General features: G+C 45.6%; 1 protein-coding gene and 1 long non-coding RNA gene across 5 annotated transcripts in view; one reads left to right on the forward strand and one right to left on the reverse strand.

The window, feature by feature from the left end:
- Positions 1-18,222, reverse strand: part of SPOCK1 (SPARC (osteonectin), cwcv and kazal like domains proteoglycan 1) — a 552,024-nt gene that overhangs the window by 277,316 nt on the left and 256,486 nt on the right. For all 4 annotated transcript variants that reach the window (XM_079916655.1, XM_079916653.1, XM_079916654.1 and 1 more), the window contains one exon: positions 15,415-15,460. In XM_079916655.1, the coding sequence (XP_079772781.1) occupies positions 15,415-15,460 (46 nt within the window). The remainder of the gene's footprint in view (positions 1-15,414; positions 15,461-18,222) is intronic.
- Positions 3,769-9,850, forward strand: LOC307183727. The gene is made up of 3 exons (XR_013827574.1): positions 3,769-3,836; positions 4,121-4,294; positions 9,714-9,850. It is a non-coding gene; the product is annotated as an uncharacterized lncRNA (long non-coding RNA).

Here is an 18,222-nt window from a genome sequence, read left to right on the forward strand (position 1 = left end):
GCTTTACTAGTCCCAAGCCTCCAAGTGCATGACTTTTTCTATCATCAGTCTACCAAAGCAGTTTGGTAAAAGTAAAGACTAGTTACACGACGAGTCTGCTTTCCGGATAAGCAAGAGCACCGCGGGGACTCACCAGGCCCCTCTCTGGAGGACTTTTAGGGCTTCACTTGGCTCAAGGCAACTCTGCTGGTTCAATGAAAAGGTGTAGAATGCAATTTAGTGAGTCTGTGTTCTCCATGGGACACAACATAAAGAGGGAGGTGGACCCCCGAAGACAATAATTTTGACTTTCAATGTGCTAGCCCTTGATTTTCCCAAGGGCTTCCTAGGGAAAGCAAGGCTTGGGCATTATCATTTCTGACTGATACCCCACCTCCCTCCCCTGACCTGATGGTTCAGCTTGAATGGCATTAGAGGCAGGGATGATCCCTCCCATTTTTCCTCCAGAGCAGACCCACTCAGTGTTGACCGCTCAGTGTTGACACTAGGCACATACTTTCCCAACACACCATAATCCCTCTTTTTGTTGTTGCTGTTGTTAGTTTCTACTTTATCTTTATCTGAGAGTTGCAGGGTCTCTCCCTTGGTGTCTGAGATAGCACAAGGTTCTAAATATCTCGAGAGTCATCATTTGATATGCTAACAAAACCACATTTAATCCTGCCTGCACTGCAGAGTTCTCCAACAACAGAAGCTCAGTGAGACGACAGGCGTTTGTCAAAGCATGCCTTTGGGGCTGTGGGAGGGGATCCAGGGATGTGGCGCTAGACTCTGAAACTGGACAACAGCCCAGGGCAGGTTCTAGGCGTTCCTGGAGGACGGAGACCAGCCTAATCTATTCCTCCAGGCCCTCCATGGCTTCTCTGTGAAGAAGGCTTCCCCAGACCCACTCTATTCACTCCCCGTTGCTCCATCATCTGAATGTAAGATGAAAACATTTCTTTCTCCACAGAGGACACCAATCTCTCTGCGTGAGCCTCACGCTGATAGATCACAGTGCATTTGGAAATTCATGCCTGTATCTACGGCTCTGGCAAAATAAAACATAGCACCAGGGCCGTTTATTCCCCAGCCATTCTTGCCAAAGACAGCAGAATCTATTCAAATGCAGTGTGCAGGAATGCAGGAACCGAAGCCTTCAACTGACTAGATAGATTACTTTCCTTTACTAGGAACACCCAGTAAGCCACCCATTTTACTTTCTCAGTCCCTTGTCTTTGCAGTGAATGAGGCTTCAGTCACCTCTGATCAACCCCACCTACTGATCAGGAATCCATACACAGGTGCACAGACATAGCTTTGGTAAACTGAATCCACCTCAGATGCACCAATCAGGCAAGTTGTTTGAGAAAACCCTAAAGGGAATAATTTCTATTATAAAATAAATGATCGTTTCTCAACAGACCTGCCTTATCTTAGAACTGCACCAACTCAAAGTCAGAAGCCATGTCAGTGGTAAGTGCCCCCACCCCCATCCAGAGTTTGGTTCCCTCAATCGGGTGGTTGGCCGGTCTTAGGTGTGCACATCCCAGCAATGGTGACTTTACCCCCCCCTACCCCGAGGTGGCCCGTCCCATCCCCACACAGCTGGGGCTGTAAAACAGCCAAACTTGAACTCAGCCAAAGTCTGTCACTTGGCAACTCCCACCCACTGCTTCCAGGGCTGCCCTGTGGAACCAGACAGAGCCCCTCAACTCTCTCTCCACAAGCAACCCAACAAATATCCAAGTGCAGCTATTATACCAGAAGGAGTTCAAGACGCCATGTACTGTGCTGGCTTAATATGGCGACTGGCCCACATCCCTGTGTCTTATCACCCCACTCCTACTTTCAAAACTATACATAAAGCACTTGAAACCTTTCCTGGATGAAGAAATCTACACCTTGCTGTGACGACAGAATGATGAATGTTCACCCCTAATCTGGGAGTGTAACTGTGTCATCACTAACTGGGACTTTCTCCTCCGGGCCCATCACTAACAGAAAGGACTGACCTCTCTAAAAGTGAAAATCATCATTATTAGCAGATGCCTGCCGACACTTATATGGCCCACACCCCCAAATTGTATTTTTTCCTAAGGGAAAAATATGTATCTTTATTTGTCAAATAATATATCTTAGCGGTACTGCTGAGAAGAGACACGGCTGAAAATTAGGCATTCTGTGAGTTTCTACTGAGTTCTCAATGAGTGCTTCACAACACTTGTTTGAAAATATTCCAGAATAAAATTCCTATGTCTATGTGCTGTGGCAATATGCCCAAACCCTTCTACCATGAGGACCCCTTTTCAACTGTCAAAAAACACCTGTAAACGGTACCCTCCCCTTCACCCTCCAAAGGTAGCTATCATGTTAGTAGTTCTGTTGATGGCTGAGAATTTCATAACAACTAAATCTAATAGGAATTTGTTAATACTTTTTTTTAAACTTTTTATTTTATATTGGAGTATAGTTGATACTCCAATGTTGTGTTAATTCAGGTGTACAACAAAGTGATTCAGACATGTATCTATTCTTTTTCAAATTCTTTTCCCACTTAGGCTGTTACATAATATTGAGCAGAGTTGCCTGTGCTGCACAGTAGGTCCTTGTTGGTTATCCATTTTAAATACAGCAGTTTGTACATGTCCATCCCAAACTCCCTAACTATCCCTCCCCCCCCTCCATCCTTCCGCCCTGGTAACCATAGGTTCCATAAAGGTAACCATAAAGGTAATACCTCTCAATAAAATGTCAATTTTATTGAGCACATCAGCACCTGCCCACATTTGAGAAACAGGGCTGTAAATATACAAGTGTGTGCAAGGAAAGCGTTTCCCATCCTCGGAAAGCCTAAGTCACGTCATAAAGCTCCCATGTGACATCTTTGTGGCCCCCTGCGGTTCCAGTGGTACATAGGGCACAATGCTCATGTTCATAATCATCCACTGTCTGTGGGTCTGAATTTACTTACAGGCTTGGCGTGCAGGAAGGTGACTCTGCGTTCAGGTATCATAGTTCTGGGTTGGATTCGGCATGTCTGACTGAGGACATTGGCTCCACCCACCACTTGGCTGATGAAGGAGACCCATTTGCTTCCACTAATTAGCAGCACAGATGATCTGAACTCCCTGTTTCTGCCAGGAAGAGCCCAGAACTCTCTGTTCCCAATGCTAATCAGTTACCAGAAACAAAACAATCGGAGTATTCTCTGATGGAGACAGGCCATCCATTCTTCCGGATGTTGTCAATTTTATCCATGTATCAAGCCAGACCTTTAGAAGACTGTGTACTCTTTATTAGCCCGGCTTATCATCGAATTACCTTATAGAACTGCACTTTGGCACTATGCCATTGGCATACACCGAGAGATCCTGGAGGAAGCAATGGTAAAAACTTACTGTGGTATTTACCGTCAGACACTGTCAAGAAAGTGGTCCATGCCCACACAACTCCCTTTTTGAGAACTCACTGAAGGAAGGCATCTCTGGTCTCCATACCAGGAACACCTTGTATTTCTCATGAAAAGCTGCCTTTCTTTCATCTCATGGGCACATAAGGCCATGTGCTTCCTTCCTTCTTTTGGTTATTAGGAAGCCCCAGGGCCCGCTCTAGAAGTGCACAGAAATGTACTGTGTGTTTTGAGTACTACCCTTGCTGCAGCTTTATTTAATTCACTCACATCTTTTCCTTAGATCCAAATACTGTCATCTATTTATTTATTACCTGATATTATACATTCCTGAAAGTTATCTTTTCATGAATAAGACAGAAAAAACATATTTTTAAGAAAAGACAGAAATGTCAGGTTATCATCATTTGGTTACAAACCTGAGGACAGCTGAGTGACATTTCAGGTAAGTTTCTGCACGGAAACTGAGCATTTACAGACCTGAAGTGAAGGTAGCAGGAGAACTCAAGTGCATTTATCTCCACATTTTGAAGTGAGAGGGAATGACAGGGGCTGGGGTAGAGGCCAGGGCTCGTGGGTGGCACAAACCCTGGGCCACTTCGGGGCTAGAATGCCGGCTCAGAAGGACCACCCTCCACCTAACTGGGGTCTTCTCCTCTTGGCATTCAGTGCATCTGACATTTCCCACCTTTCTGATCCCTTTCTACCAATATTTTTTGGCCAATGAAGAGCCGGAGCAGCACAGGGCCAACTGCTGTACACAGCATTCGTCTCCTGCTGAGGGCTCCTCGGGGATGCCACTGCCCACAGCACTGCCCCAAGCTGCCCCACAGCGAGGAGACTCGGCGCCTCACACAATCACCGCAAGATCAAAGGGACTTGGCTCCGGCTCTCTGGGACATGGTTTGTGTTTCTAAATCCCCCTAGCACCTTATTTCGTGTGAGTTGTGTGAGTGCTTGAATGCATGTGAGAGGGCAGGGGTGTGTTTCCCTCTTCTCGAGATTAAAACAATCCACCTGCAAGTGGTGCGGGAGGCCGCAGAGAAACAGCAGTAATAACCCAGAGGTCGGCCCAGCATTCGGGCTCCCCTGCTCATGACACGTGGCTGCAGGCCTCCTGGCCTCTAATCGTAGCCTGGCAACAATGACTCCATCGAGGCCGCGTGCCCCTCCTCTGCCAGACACTGCCTCTACCCTCGGGCCTCCCTGCTGTTCCAGGTCAGAGGCACCTCAAGGACCCATCAGCCTCCAGAGCCTACACACCACAGGCAAGAGACGAGGTCTGACAACGAGATCCTCAGCTCTCCTCTAGGAGAATCCACAGACAGTCCAAGGACATATTTACCCTCTTCTCGTTTTTTTTTTTTTAATAATGGATTTATTTGCTAATACTGATGCATAAGGAGTTTTTACCCACGTACAAAGACTTCTTCATTTCTCGATCCTCTGCAGCAAGCAGAAGTCCTGGCGATGCTGGGCCCCAGCACCCTCAGGACCACCCTCAGCAACAGCTGGGTCACGGTCACTCTCTGGAGGTGGAGTAGGTGCTGGCTTGTCCCAGACCCCACGCCCCACCCCCAGTGTTCCTGCACCAGACCTACCTCACTGTCTGCAGTCCCCACTCTAGAGGTATTTCAACATCAGAAGGATCTGGAGAGATAACTGGCGACAGAGGGAAGCAGCCTACTGAAGTCATGACTTACATTTTCTTCCTCTCTCTTAATAAATGTATTTTTTTTAAAGCATCCCATCAAACTTCACTTCTTTGGTAACCGAAGTCACACCCGTCAGGAAACGTTTCTTTCCGTCAGATGCTGTCCCTCCAGCTCACCTCCCAGCATCTACCCATCCTTAGAAAGGCTCCGGGTCACTTTCTCCACCATCCTTCTCCTGACTCCCACCCAGGAAGGGCTGGCTGTCCCATCCCCCGAGCGCCCCCATCTGCAAGACTCTGTCTGGGAACCCCAAGCACACACCCTGGGTTATTGTATTTCATGTGTCTCTCTGTCTCTCTCTCGGCTACACAGACTACAAGCGCCCCGAAGAAAGCTGCCGTCACATTCCTCATCATGTTCCTGCATGAAACCAACTCAGCACCTACTAAGTGATCAGTGAACAATTCACTGATCAATTAGCTCACACACCAAAAGGGAGACGCAGACACATCGAAACCCCTAAGAACTTCTCACACTGAGAACCCAGAACAAAACATCAGCCCTCCTCCTTTTACCAAAGCCTTATTGCCTTTCTCACGTACGTGATAATAAGACTGGATCAGGCACCACATCCAGAGTTTTACAGACCCTTCATGTCACAGCTGTGAAAAACAACATAATTTCTATTTTACAGATAAGGAAGTTGAGGCCCAGAGAAGTGAAGCGTTTGCTTAGGTACACACAGTTATTAGAGGGAACAGCTGGAGCTGAACTCAATCTTTGAGACTGCAACGCCCAGGGTCCTCCCAATACATCACACTGCCTTTCATCATACACGGTTATCAGGGCAGGACAAACATTTGATAGGCCTCCAGCAAGGAAGTGTTACATAACACACACTGAAGAACTTTAACAAAAGCAAACTCTGGACCTTAGGCAGAAGAGCTATGGGGCACAGGTGATACTGGCGAGTGTTTCTCCAGGCAGCCATCTCCCATTGGGAAAATGCTCTCATCCACTCTGTGGTCTCCAGTGAGGAAATTTACCCAGCATTACTGATCCATTTAAAAATTCAACTGACAGGGCTTCCCTGGTGGCGCAGTGGTTGAGAGTCCACCTGCCGATGCAGGGGACACGGGTTCGTGCCCCGGTCCGGGAAGATCCCACATGCCGCAGAGCGGCTGGGCCCGTGAGCCATGGCCGCTGAGCCTGCACGTCCGTAGCCTGTGCTCCGCAACGGGAGAGGCCACAACAGTGAGAGGCCCGCGTACCGCAAAAAAAAAAAAAAAAAAAATTCAACTGACAGTTTTTCCCCTATTGAGAATTTCCCCAAACCAAGGTTGTTTCATTAGGACTCAACAAATACTATGTAATTAATTCAGGGGCTGTTGTTCTAGCAGATGGAATAGCCGAAGGTTTGGGTTTGCTTCTTCTTTTTTTTTTTTCTCTCTTTTTATAAAACTAACACTACGTTTTATGAGTTTGGGGAAAGGTGATAAACATGTCTTTTAAATGGATCTGTTCGTGCTAAAAGAACCTCTTAAACACAGTAATAGAAAGCCACAAGCGCCCCATAATTGCACGGGAAATTTTACTAGCCTTCATGATTCCATCCAAAGGGTGGAACACAACCCAGAATGGCTTTGGCTCCTTGGAGCTGCCAGGCTACTGGCAGCTGCTAGAGGAGCCAGAGGAAGCCGGGAACTTAACATCCACAGCGGCCGGCTCCTGTGAGGAGATGGGGCTTGCACAGGGGTCCCCGGCAAGGCTGAGCTGAGAAGAAACTGAGCTTTCCTGGGCACACGCCACATACCAACTCCCCGGCTCTCTGCAATCATGAGCTCGCACAGTCATCACAAACGTCCACCAGATGGATATCGTTAGCCTAGATAAGTCACATGCCTCAAGTGGATGTCCCACATTCACGGGGGAGCCGAGATTTGAACCCGAGCCTTCTAAACCCTGGCTCTTTCCTCCACCTCTTGCAGTGCCCACAGGACTCTGTGAGAAAACAAAGTACCTCCTACTCTGGTCCTTTCTGCTTTTTATTCTGAGCCTCCCTCCCCACCCCTGATGGTTAAAAGGCCCATTTAATTCCATTGGTTTTATTGAAGCGATATTCATACCTCATTGGTTAAACTGTAACCTTTGAAATAAGAGCATCAGACTTCAAATTTTTCATTTTTCCTTCCTTCATGAGGAAAACATACACAGATTCTACATTGCCTGAAACCACGATAGCTTGGCTATCAGAAGGAAAGGACTTCAGGGGCCACCTGGCCCACCCGTTTTATCGCAGAGGTGGGCAAACGGAAGTCAAGAAAGGCCAGTGATTTGCCTGAAGTCGCACATTTTAAGAGTGGCAGAGTCCTGTCCCACCTTGGCCTCCTTTGGGGGACACCACACTCTCCAGGCCAAGGGACTGGATGGACGAATAAGTCAGCATGTGTTAGAAATGCTAAGAGAAAGTAGTTCCAACAGCGAAGCAAATGAGACAACATAAATGTCCACCAACGGGGGAACCGGTGGGTAAACTGCAGCATATTAGTACCACAGAACATCACAATATAAAGGAATTAACTGTATCGACAGCTAACCCATCGAAAACGATTTTCAGTGAAATAAACAGGTTAGAGGAGAAAACATTTACTTCTATATGTATAACAGTGTTTGTAGACATGTACGTATGACATAAAAGGACAAGAACATGGAAAGAAAAACATGTTAACGACACGGTCACCTTTAAAGAAAAGAAAACGGGAAAGAGGACCAAGGAGGGGCCCCTGGGGGATTTCAGTCTTATATCTGATGTTTTATTTCCTTAAAATAAGCAGACAGGTAAAGGCGGCCAGAGATGAAAGATAAAACATTCAACTTGATCTAACTTCAAAGCAGATAGGCTGAGTTAAAGGAGGAGCAAACCAATATTTGAATTAGCAGTTTTCTGCTTCTTCTCTGGCAGAATTGACTTGGAAAATTTAAAAATCAACACTTGAAATTTTTAAAAATAGTAACTATTGTATCGTCATAGTCAAGAAAGAGAAGGAGAGATGGCAGGAGGTGAGAGGCGGAGGTGTCTGGAGTGAGGTGTGAATGTCTGGGGCAGGAATCGGTTATTTTAAATAACAGGAGCTATTTCTGTTAAGCGGAGAGAATGGTCCTTAACTTATGTGCAAAGGCAAAGGCGAGAGGGAGGAACCAACCAGACCAAACATGAGGGAACCCGGCGAAAATTAAGATGCTTCCCACAAGCCGGGCCAGCTGCCTCTGAGAATCAGTAGCCTGAAGGATCAGGTAGGATGAACAGATCCTTAAACACCGAAAATTTTTCAAGGCCCGACGAATGCAAGTCAGAGGCTCCTTTTGGGGCGAGGTTAAATTCCACATCAAGAGGAAAGCTATGGGGATGTAAGATTTCTATAAAGCCTATCATGTAAAATTTCAGATTAATCTAGAGGGAAAGAAATCTCCTTCTAAAGAAAAATTTTAGAAATAAGCAATCCTGGCTCCACCAGGAGCTCTTTAAAACTCGGACAAAACATGTTGCTGTGATAGTCCACGGGGCTCTGGCTCCAGAAACATGGCTGGAGCACAGGAAGTACTCTCTCCTTTCGAGTTTTAGAATTTTCGCCTGAAAATAGTTCAGGGCTTTGGTGAGGATTTGAGCTTATCAGGATCTTGGTATAATAGATTGGAGGTCAAAGGGCAAGGTTTTTCTTCTTTTATTCTACTCAAGTGAACAGCATGAGTGAAAGGGGACCCTGCCTTCCGGAGCTTTATTTTTATCTGGAGATCAGTTTCTACAAGTTCATATTCTGCTCTGAAGATCACCAGCATCATCTGAGATTTAGTCACAGCCAGGCCGCTCTGGAGGAAAAATGATTAATATTCACTCCAGAAGGAAAAACGTCATCTTTTAAACCTCCACACTTTACCTAAAACATTCATTTATTCCACATTAAAGGAACCCACTCGTCTCAGAAAAAGTTCCATGATAAATCCCCTTCAGCCATTTTTCCTAAAACGGTTTGTCCCATCAAGTGGAACTTCTTACCCAAATACACCAGTGGGTTCTTTCCTGAGCGGACCATGGCTGCAGTATGGAACCTAGATTAATTTGCATTCCATCACTGCAGGACATCTTCAGATAATCAGAATTTTATATTAAAGTGATGCAGTGGTTTTATACACAAATTACCTTCTCAACCCCGCAATACAACAACAACAATAAAAACCTTTCACTTGGCAAAAGCATTATGAATAAGCTCCAATTTTCTTTTCCGAGAAGGACTGGTCTAGGGCTTCCCTGGTGGTGCAGTGGTTGAGAGTCTGCCTGCCGATGTAGGGGATGCGGGTTCGTGGCCCGGTCCGGGAAGATCCCACATGCCGCGGAGCGGCTGGGCCCATGAGCCATGGCCGCTGAGTGTGCGCGTCCGGAACCTGTGCTCCGCAATGGGAGAGACCGCAACAGTGAGAGGCCCGTGTACCGCAAAACAAAACAAAACAAAACAAAACAAAAAAAAGGACTGGTCTAGAAGTTTTGAAGCTGCCTGTTAGAATTCACTTTGCTCCTTGTTCATCCGCTCCCTCAGTGAATCCCCAAAGCAACACCTTTTATTTTTGTACCACAGTATTGTGGTTCAACCAATTCTCTCTTTCCCCTCCAGGCCCTTTGAATAACCTTCCTCATCAGCCACCGGACTCCAAGGAAAAAGAGGATCTGTGAGACTGCACCCTCAGCGTCACACCGAAGGGAATGTTGGTCAGCTAAGGCTGGGGGTGCCCTGATCCACAGTCAACAGACACAGACTGAGTGAGGCCAATCGGTAGCAAAAACTGTCGTCCCAACTAAAACTGCCCTGTGTCACTAGGGTAAACAGGTGACATCATATGAGTTTCCCAGGTCAATACTTTTCGCTTCCCCACCCTGTCACCCCCAGTACGGACACACACTCCGTGCTGGTGTAAGAACTTGGACAGATGACTAATGATTTATAATCCCGAGGGGCCCAAGAAAGACCTTCTTTAGTGCGGTCCCTGCTATCTAGCATAGGGGGTTTAGACATCAGCATTCGGTACCTGTTGAATGAATGAGCATTAAGAGCCTGAACCTTTTCAGCCCCAATAATGAGGATGTGGAGGTGCAACGGCAATGACTCACCTAGCGTAAGACAGGCCACCTCTAATTTAGCCCGGGAGCTCCAGAGCATTACAACTGTGAGCGCTCCCATGAGGGAATACAAGAAGAAAGAAAGAAAACCTGCGTGGGAAGGGAGAGAAGCAACACGGAAAGGCAGCTAGACAGGAAGAGGAGGGAGCAAAAAAGATCAATTGCTGGCTAAAACAACACTTAACAGAACGCTTGCTATCTGCCAGACACATTATCTCATTTAATCCTCTAGGTGCTCTTATTGTTACCATGTCCAGATGGGAAGGCTTAGAATCAGAGAGGTTAAGCAACTTGCCTAGAATCACACAGCTAATAACTGGCAGAGTCAAGTTCCAAATTTAGAGGATCTGACTACAAACCCCGGGACCCCATACTGCACTCACCAAAGTGTATCCCACAGAAGATACCGCTTTTTCTGGGGACATGACAGGTATGGTGTGAAAAAAATAACAGCAAAAGCATGTGGTCAAAGGCAAATTTAGCACATGGTAAGTTAAATGGGCTTCTTTACTAAAAGACTTCTTAGAGCTTTTAAATTGCTAACAAACACTGTGAATCTCCACGAGATGAACAGAGCATATGTGTGTCCCAAACTTGTTTGCGCAGGGACTGTTTTCTTGGGGAAGCATCTTGCTGGACCAGATGCCACTTTCAGAAGCATAAAACTCATGTCTGCTCAACACCCACTCTATGCTCCAGGTTTGCTAGGGGCCAGCGTAGGGAAGGTGGCAAAGGCAAAAGCGGCAGAGGCCACCCAGAGCCCTCCAGGCTCGGCCAGCCTCCTGCAGAGGGCCGCTCTGAGGGCCCCAGTCCTCCTGCCTATATACGCCAGGAAGCCGTCTGCATCTGCCAGTTGCCCTCTTGAACTATACAGCCTGGCCAACTCCCGCCAGGGCAGCTATCTTTGTGGACTTCACAAGAAAATTTCTCACCTGAGTTAATAATTGTTGCCTTCAATTCTGAACCCCCTTCTGTCCCTTCTGTGAGGAGATTTGGCATTAAGTCATCACAATCAAAAAGGATAGACTACTTTATCCAAATCTCAGAAAGAATTCTTAGAAAAGCCTCAAGGTGACAGCTATTATACTCCACTGACAGAAGCATTAATGATCCTCTTAAAGATAACACGTTAAAGACGTTTTCAGCCTTGTGGAAGGACACCTCCAGTGAGGTGCTTTTCTTCTAACTACCTTGGAGTCATTACATGATAAGTGCTTGCTCTGTGAAGCCCTGTTGTTCAAAGTTCAGTCACTATCCTTCAGCAGAAAGAGCAATTACAGGGAAGTAACTATTTCTTGAATACTCTGTGTGTCCTTACTATTCACACCAGTACTTGAGACAGTCAGGAGCTACAGGGCATTTCAGAGGTCAAGCTACAGAGCTGAATGGTTAAGTCTGACCATCTGTGACCAAAGCCCAGGGATGCAAGGCAATGAATGATGCAATGGAGAAGTTACCTACGAGTCCGGTAGGAGGGGCAGCATTTAGCAGGTGTGTCTTGGGTTCCGAATCACTGCTGTTGAGCCACCAAACTAGGTCCTCTAAAGTATTGCCTTCAACCTGTCACTCCTCTGCTCAAAAACTCTCTATGGGTCCCCACTGCCAAGAAAACAAAGTTTAAACTTCATAGATTGGTATGAAATGCCCTTCACAGCCTGCCTCAAATCCACCTATCTGGCTGCTCTCTACCAGAATCCCCCGTGCACGGCCTTCCTTCCCCTTTTCTCCCCCTGCATTTCAAGCCCATTCCACACCCACCTCTATCATGAAGCCACTTCCACCTCCATCTCAGAACATGCTTGTCATCTGGCCCTCTAAAAGCTTTCCAGCAAGTTCCATTTCTATAAACTGAAAGTCATCCCCAACCACAAAACTGCCTGAAACACGTCGGATTCTTTTTTAGCTCAGGAGGGGAAACGACTTCTCTCTGCAGCTGACAATCTCCACTGGAGCTCGGCAATCCTCCTATTTGCCGGAAGATGAAATGCCCGATCTCTCCCATGCCTGTGGTTTATATTGCGCCAGGCTGTGTCAGCGCTGATATAGTAACCTCCCATTTTTATTGAGCGGCACCCAGTGTAATTGATGACATCTGCTGGAGCCGATATTTTAAGTGAAGGCTATTCTCAGCCCTGCCTGCTCTCCCCCCAGCTCGGGATATAAATAGCCAACAGCAGCTACACCTGAGGTACAAAGTGGGGCTTCTCAGCTAAGGTCCTCAGTTATACCCCAGAAAGTCATGAGGTTTTCTGCAAGGATTTATTCAGCAGATCGAGCTTTCAAGCCTGCAGAGCTCGGAAAAGAGGGAGCAGGGGCAGGACGCTGCTGGGTATGGTTGCTAACCTTCCTTGGAGAGAAAAATCCTTGTTTGGACTTTGTGGTTAGACAGATTTAAATAGCATGTTCAAAGGAAGCTATCATTTATATCATATATGTAGATATATCATTTACATATATGAAGTGACAAATGATGCCCCCCTTCGTGTATAACCTTTCCCAATGCGAATTAGTAAAAATTAAAATGTTCCTTGGTAAAGTTTTAGTATTTGTTGGCAGGCCTTGGGGAAGAGTAAATCTGGCATTTATTTAGGCAACACTTGATCCTTACAGGACTAGAGCCTAAATCTTTTTCTGGACTGGAAAGCGTCAGTTCATGGTCGCGATCACCTGCGGTACCTCCATAAGAAAGATCCTGGTAGGGGTGTTTGCAGAAGGGCTCATTTACCAGGTACACACAGGGAACGTGTTGCTCTACATCTGAGTGTTCTTCCAACATGAAGGTGTAGCCTTTTGAGAAATTTTTAGAAATTTTGATCATCTTTGATGGAAAATTTCTAAATTACAAATACTTTCATATGTTTTACTGTGATTTACTGTGATGATTCAGTCACTGTTAAAGTCGTTAGTTCTCCAAAGAAGACATCAAGATGGCCAACAGGAACATGAGAAGATCCTCGTCATTGCTGATTATTAGAGAAATGCAACTCAAAACTACAATGAGGTATCACCTCACACCAGTCAGAATGGCCGTCATCAAAAAGTCTACAAATAACAAATGCTGGAGAGGGTGTGGAGAAAAGGAAACCCTCCTACACTGTTGGTGGGAAGGTAAATTGGTGCACTATGAACAGTATGGAGGTTCCTTAAACAATTAAAAATAGAACTAACATATGGTCCAGCAATCGCACTCCTGGGCATATAATCCAGAAAACACGAAACTCAAATTCAAAAAGATACATGCACCCCAATGTTCATAGCAGCACTGTTTACAATAGCCAAGACACAGAAGCAACCTAAGTGTCCATCAACGGATGAATGGATAAAGAAGATGTGGTATCTATACACAATGGAATACTACTCAGCCATAAAAAAGAATGAAACAGTGCCATTTGCAGCAACATGGATGGACCTAGAGATTATCATACTGAGTGAAATAAGTCAGACAGAGAAAGACAAATATTATGATACCACTTATATGTGGAATCTAAAAAGTAATACAAATGAACTTATTTACAAAACAGAAACAGACTCGTGGACATAGAAAACAAACATGGTTACCAATGGGGAAAGGGTGAGGAAGGGATAAATTAGTAGGAGTATGGGATTCACAGATGCACGCCACTATATATAAAACAGATAAACAACAAGGATGTACTGTATAGCACAGGGAACTATATTCAATATCTTGTCATAACCTATAATGGAAAAGAACTGGAAAAAATACTTATACCTATGTATAACTTCATCACTTTGCTGTACACCTGAAACTAACACAATATTGTAAATCAACTATATTTCAATTAAAAATTTTTTTAAAGTTGCTGAAGTGTGAGGCCCTTGGAGCCCACTGGCATAGGTATAGCCCAGATGGGGCCTCCAAAAGAAAGCCTCCCCTAGCACCTGCCCACAACACACACATGCATGCCCACTAAGTCTCCCACCTATAGTGTCACCTGCACACACCTGCATCATAGCCATTAACACATCTCCCACCGCAATTGTTCACTGAGCTATTTCCCCACTCCCCACTCTGAGCTCCTCCTGGATGGGCACCACAGGTTTTCTGTTTTATCCCCAGGACCTGGCTCGGTGCTTGTTCCAGAGTGCTAGGTCAATAAATGTTTGAGAATGAATGAATGCATGCACGTATGAATGAACAAAGTGTTGCACTACTTGAGGGCATACGCTAAATGCCTATGCGAAAATTTTAATGCCAATTTTGCTTGCAGGAAAACCAGAGTCCGGTTGGAGTGACCCATTAAAGTGACAAAGGAGAGAGCGGAAAGGGGCGCCTTCTATCGTGTTACACGTCAACGCTTTCCTTGACTTCTTTGTGTCAAGTTGACCATCGTGACCACATCAGATACTCAGTCTACAGAACTGAAGCTGATTCTCAGAAGCGTGAACCTTTGAGACTCGGTAGGTAACATTTTCCCTCTGAGTTGCAGCACTAATTGCATATACGTACTTCAAGTACAATCTGCCACCATTTCAGCAGCAGGGTCTGTGCCAACCGCAGCCCCACATGGAACAATAGAAACAGGGATGTGATTCACAGCAGGTCCTCGCTGTGTCTTAAATAGCTCACAGGAGGACAGAGATTTACAATGGCCTTCAGGAGCCTGGCTTTGTGCTTGCTGGTATGAGTGGAAAGAGCCCTCTGAGGACCAAGCTAAAACCCAAGCGGTCAGTGAGCTGCCCCTGAAACAAGCTTCTATTTAGAAACACGATGAAGTTATTTAACAAATGAAATATCAGCGCCCCTGAGAGCCTCCCGGGATTAGCCTATTTCTAGACGAGAAAGTTTCATTTTTGTGGCTCATGTGAATTGGACAGCGTCTCCAGGCACAGTCTGTTCCATGAATGAAATCACTGGACTCAGCCCAACAATTCACCGGGTGAGTCTGATAAGCATTTTACTATTTGGTTTCTTTATGTGTTTGTTCTCTAACAAAACCAACCAATGATTATAGTGGTCAATTCAATAAAAACATGTTTTAATCAGTCTTAGGCAATCTCAGACAAATAACCAATTTGATAAAAATAATTTCTATCACCCCAGTCAATTCAGTCCACAAAAGTCAGTAAAATAAGACAGCCAGCTGGCCTTTAAGGGAAGAGTAAATCAGCATTCAAGGAAGGAAAAATGAGACAGCATTTCCCGTGGAATATACAGCAAGAAAAAGGGCATCCTTTACCTTGGTCAAAAGGCTTGTTGGGGTTCCAGTTTCTGAAATAATCATCCTATATGAGGAAAAAAAAGCGGAAAACAAAGGTCAGATTTCAAGAAGCTTCTCACACAAATGCATAAAAAGCAGCCTTTCCCCCCACCTCCCAAAACACAAAGGAAAACACTAAGGGCTTAGAAATCTTTCCAAGGCATTCACGTGCAATCAGAACTATCAATTGACTTTTTAAGTTCTTGTCTTTCAAACTGTATGGATTATACCCTAGGAAGAGTTAATACATTTCAGCCTAATATGGAAACAGCACTGCTCTTCCTGGTTTGACAGATAAACGGAGACACCTTCCAGGTGCAAGACTTATTTGCCATCAATTATACCGCTAGTGGTGATGCCTAGCTGTTCTCACTTGGGATTAAACCTCTGTGTTTGTAACCACTGATAATTCAACTGTCAACATTTCTCCTACACGAAGACATGTAATTCTGGCCCACAATTCCAGTCTTCTAACACTCCCCAAACCTAAAAACAGAGGGCCATTCAAATGTGAGAATTAACCACAGGCATATATTCAGCTTAATACCATGTGTAACGATAAAAACACAAAGGCTGGCCAATCTGGTTCATTCATAACCATGTCCTTCTTGCATGAAGCTTGCTCCGAGGCTAGACACTTCATTACTTTGAAAGTGCAAGGGTCCAGGTCACTCACTTCTCTATCGTCACATTAACCTCTTCCCCACTGCTAATAACCCTTCCCTTCCAAACCTCCACGGCCCACTCTTTCTCCTCCCTGTAAGTGCTCACCCACCCCACTGCGGCCGAGCACACCCACTCTGTCAGCTCAGCTCAACTGTCTGCAACATGCAGAGGCCTCACCCGTGGAAAACACCTCCACAGCCATTTTTAGGGCATGTGGCCCCATGCAGTTAATTCCCTCCTGCATACACTCAAATGATCTGCTGGATGTGTTTTCGGCTGGTACTCTGCAGGCTGCAGTTCCAGAAAGCTGGCCAAAATGAGGCCTCGACGTCTCTTCTAGAGAAGTTCATTTAGATCAAAGTGCACAATTAGTTTCAACTATGGTCCATGCCATGCCGTCTCCTGCGGCCGTTTATCTCCGACACCATCTCCTGTGAATTTTATCGGCCTCTGTGTCATTCAATTACCTGGCTTTATTAGGTCCTGGTTGCGTTCACCTAAGCCCTTAAATAGATTTTAGGAAACTGGATTTAGAGTAAAATCAGAACATTGCTCCTTGGGCAGTGATTCCATTTTTCCAGAGCGTGAATAAACATGAACGGGTTCCTCCGGATCCTGGGGAGTCAGCATTAAATCATTTTTAACTCTGAGGAATTGGCCCACTTTGCTCCGGCTTTAAATTTATGGCATAACTGGTCTTCTCACCCATCTGGTTAGGAAGTCTCTGAGGTCTACCATGAAATATCACTGAGAAAGTTTAAAAGAATCCCTCTGCCACATCTCACTCCATTTATTATTTTAAATATAATCCTAGTCTTTTGAATTATGTGGCAGCCAGAGTTAATGATTCTAAGCTAAGAGCCGGATGATTGGTGGGAAATTTACCACTTGATGTCTCAGCTTTGATGGCCAATATACTCAGCACTAAATATAAGCAAGTGACTCAGACATTCTGCTGTTCACAAGGGCAAGAGAAGAGATAACCCAGGATGAACTCACCCTCACCACTGGAGAAAAAACAACAAAACCTCTGTCCTTCCAACTGTGGTTCATCAGTGCCCTCTGCACATCCAGAGGATGGTACCACCCAACCGCAGTCTAAAATCATGGGAACTATTTTCTACTTGAACATGCTGTTCTAATACATGGAAGTCCTTGGAAGCTTAGGATGTGTGTCTAACAAGGAAGGACTGGAGCCAAAGACAAGTTCCTCTGCTTTAGTTTCACATGTCACATTCCCTTTGATATCCAAGTGAGGTTTGAGCCGGTCTCAAGAACTGGATATTCCCTAGTGATTTCAACATACGTTATAACTTGGATGGAATGTGAAGCATTCTTCTGGACCTTGCCACATTTCCAGGCTAACTATAACTGCCATTTTTACATATTTCTTGGGGAAAATCATGGTTTTAAATATAAAACCTCTAAAAGTGGCTATCTGCATGAGAATATTTAGAAACTCATTGCACATGTAATAATACTGCCTAACTGCTGCCCAAATGTGAAGGTACACCTGAGTCAAAGCTCACTGTGCAAAATGAGTCCTTCAAACAGCCTCTTGCCCGGCAAGGCCAAGTGGGGAAGGAAAATGATTTCCCTGCATCTGATTGCTTTTGACCTGCCTTGGGAAAGCGGGCGCCAAAGCAGAACCCAATGAGCTAGCAGCCCAGACAACCTTGGGTGTGACCGCTGTGGCTACAGCTGAGAGAGGGGCACCAGAGCCCACGTGGGGGATGGCCGCTGAGCACGGGCCACTTAGCGGTCACTGCAGCAGCGAGGTCCAAGTGTGAGTGGCTGGAGTTCACGGATCAGCCTTCCACACTGGACCAGCCAGGTCTGCAGACATGGGCAGTCCAAGCAGCTGGGCCTGTGCCAATCAATCCACTCTGCCTCTGGGGCAATGTCTGATAAGGACCATAGTTGATACCATCCAAACTCGCGCGGAAAAAGCCAAAGCTAGAAGAACGCCCTTCTAGAGCTTCACCTCACCCCTGAGTCCCACTTAACAGTCAGTGCTCAAGGGACAAAGGACGACTGGCTGGTCATTTCTCCAGGGCTTAACATCCACGGGCCCCAGCCCAGATCTTCCTTTATCTTATCTTCTATCTAAAATTTTTAAAT

This window comes from Stenella coeruleoalba (genome assembly GCF_951394435.1).
Source record: "Stenella coeruleoalba genome assembly, chromosome: 3".
Taxonomy (NCBI): Eukaryota; Metazoa; Chordata; class Mammalia; order Artiodactyla; family Delphinidae; genus Stenella; species Stenella coeruleoalba.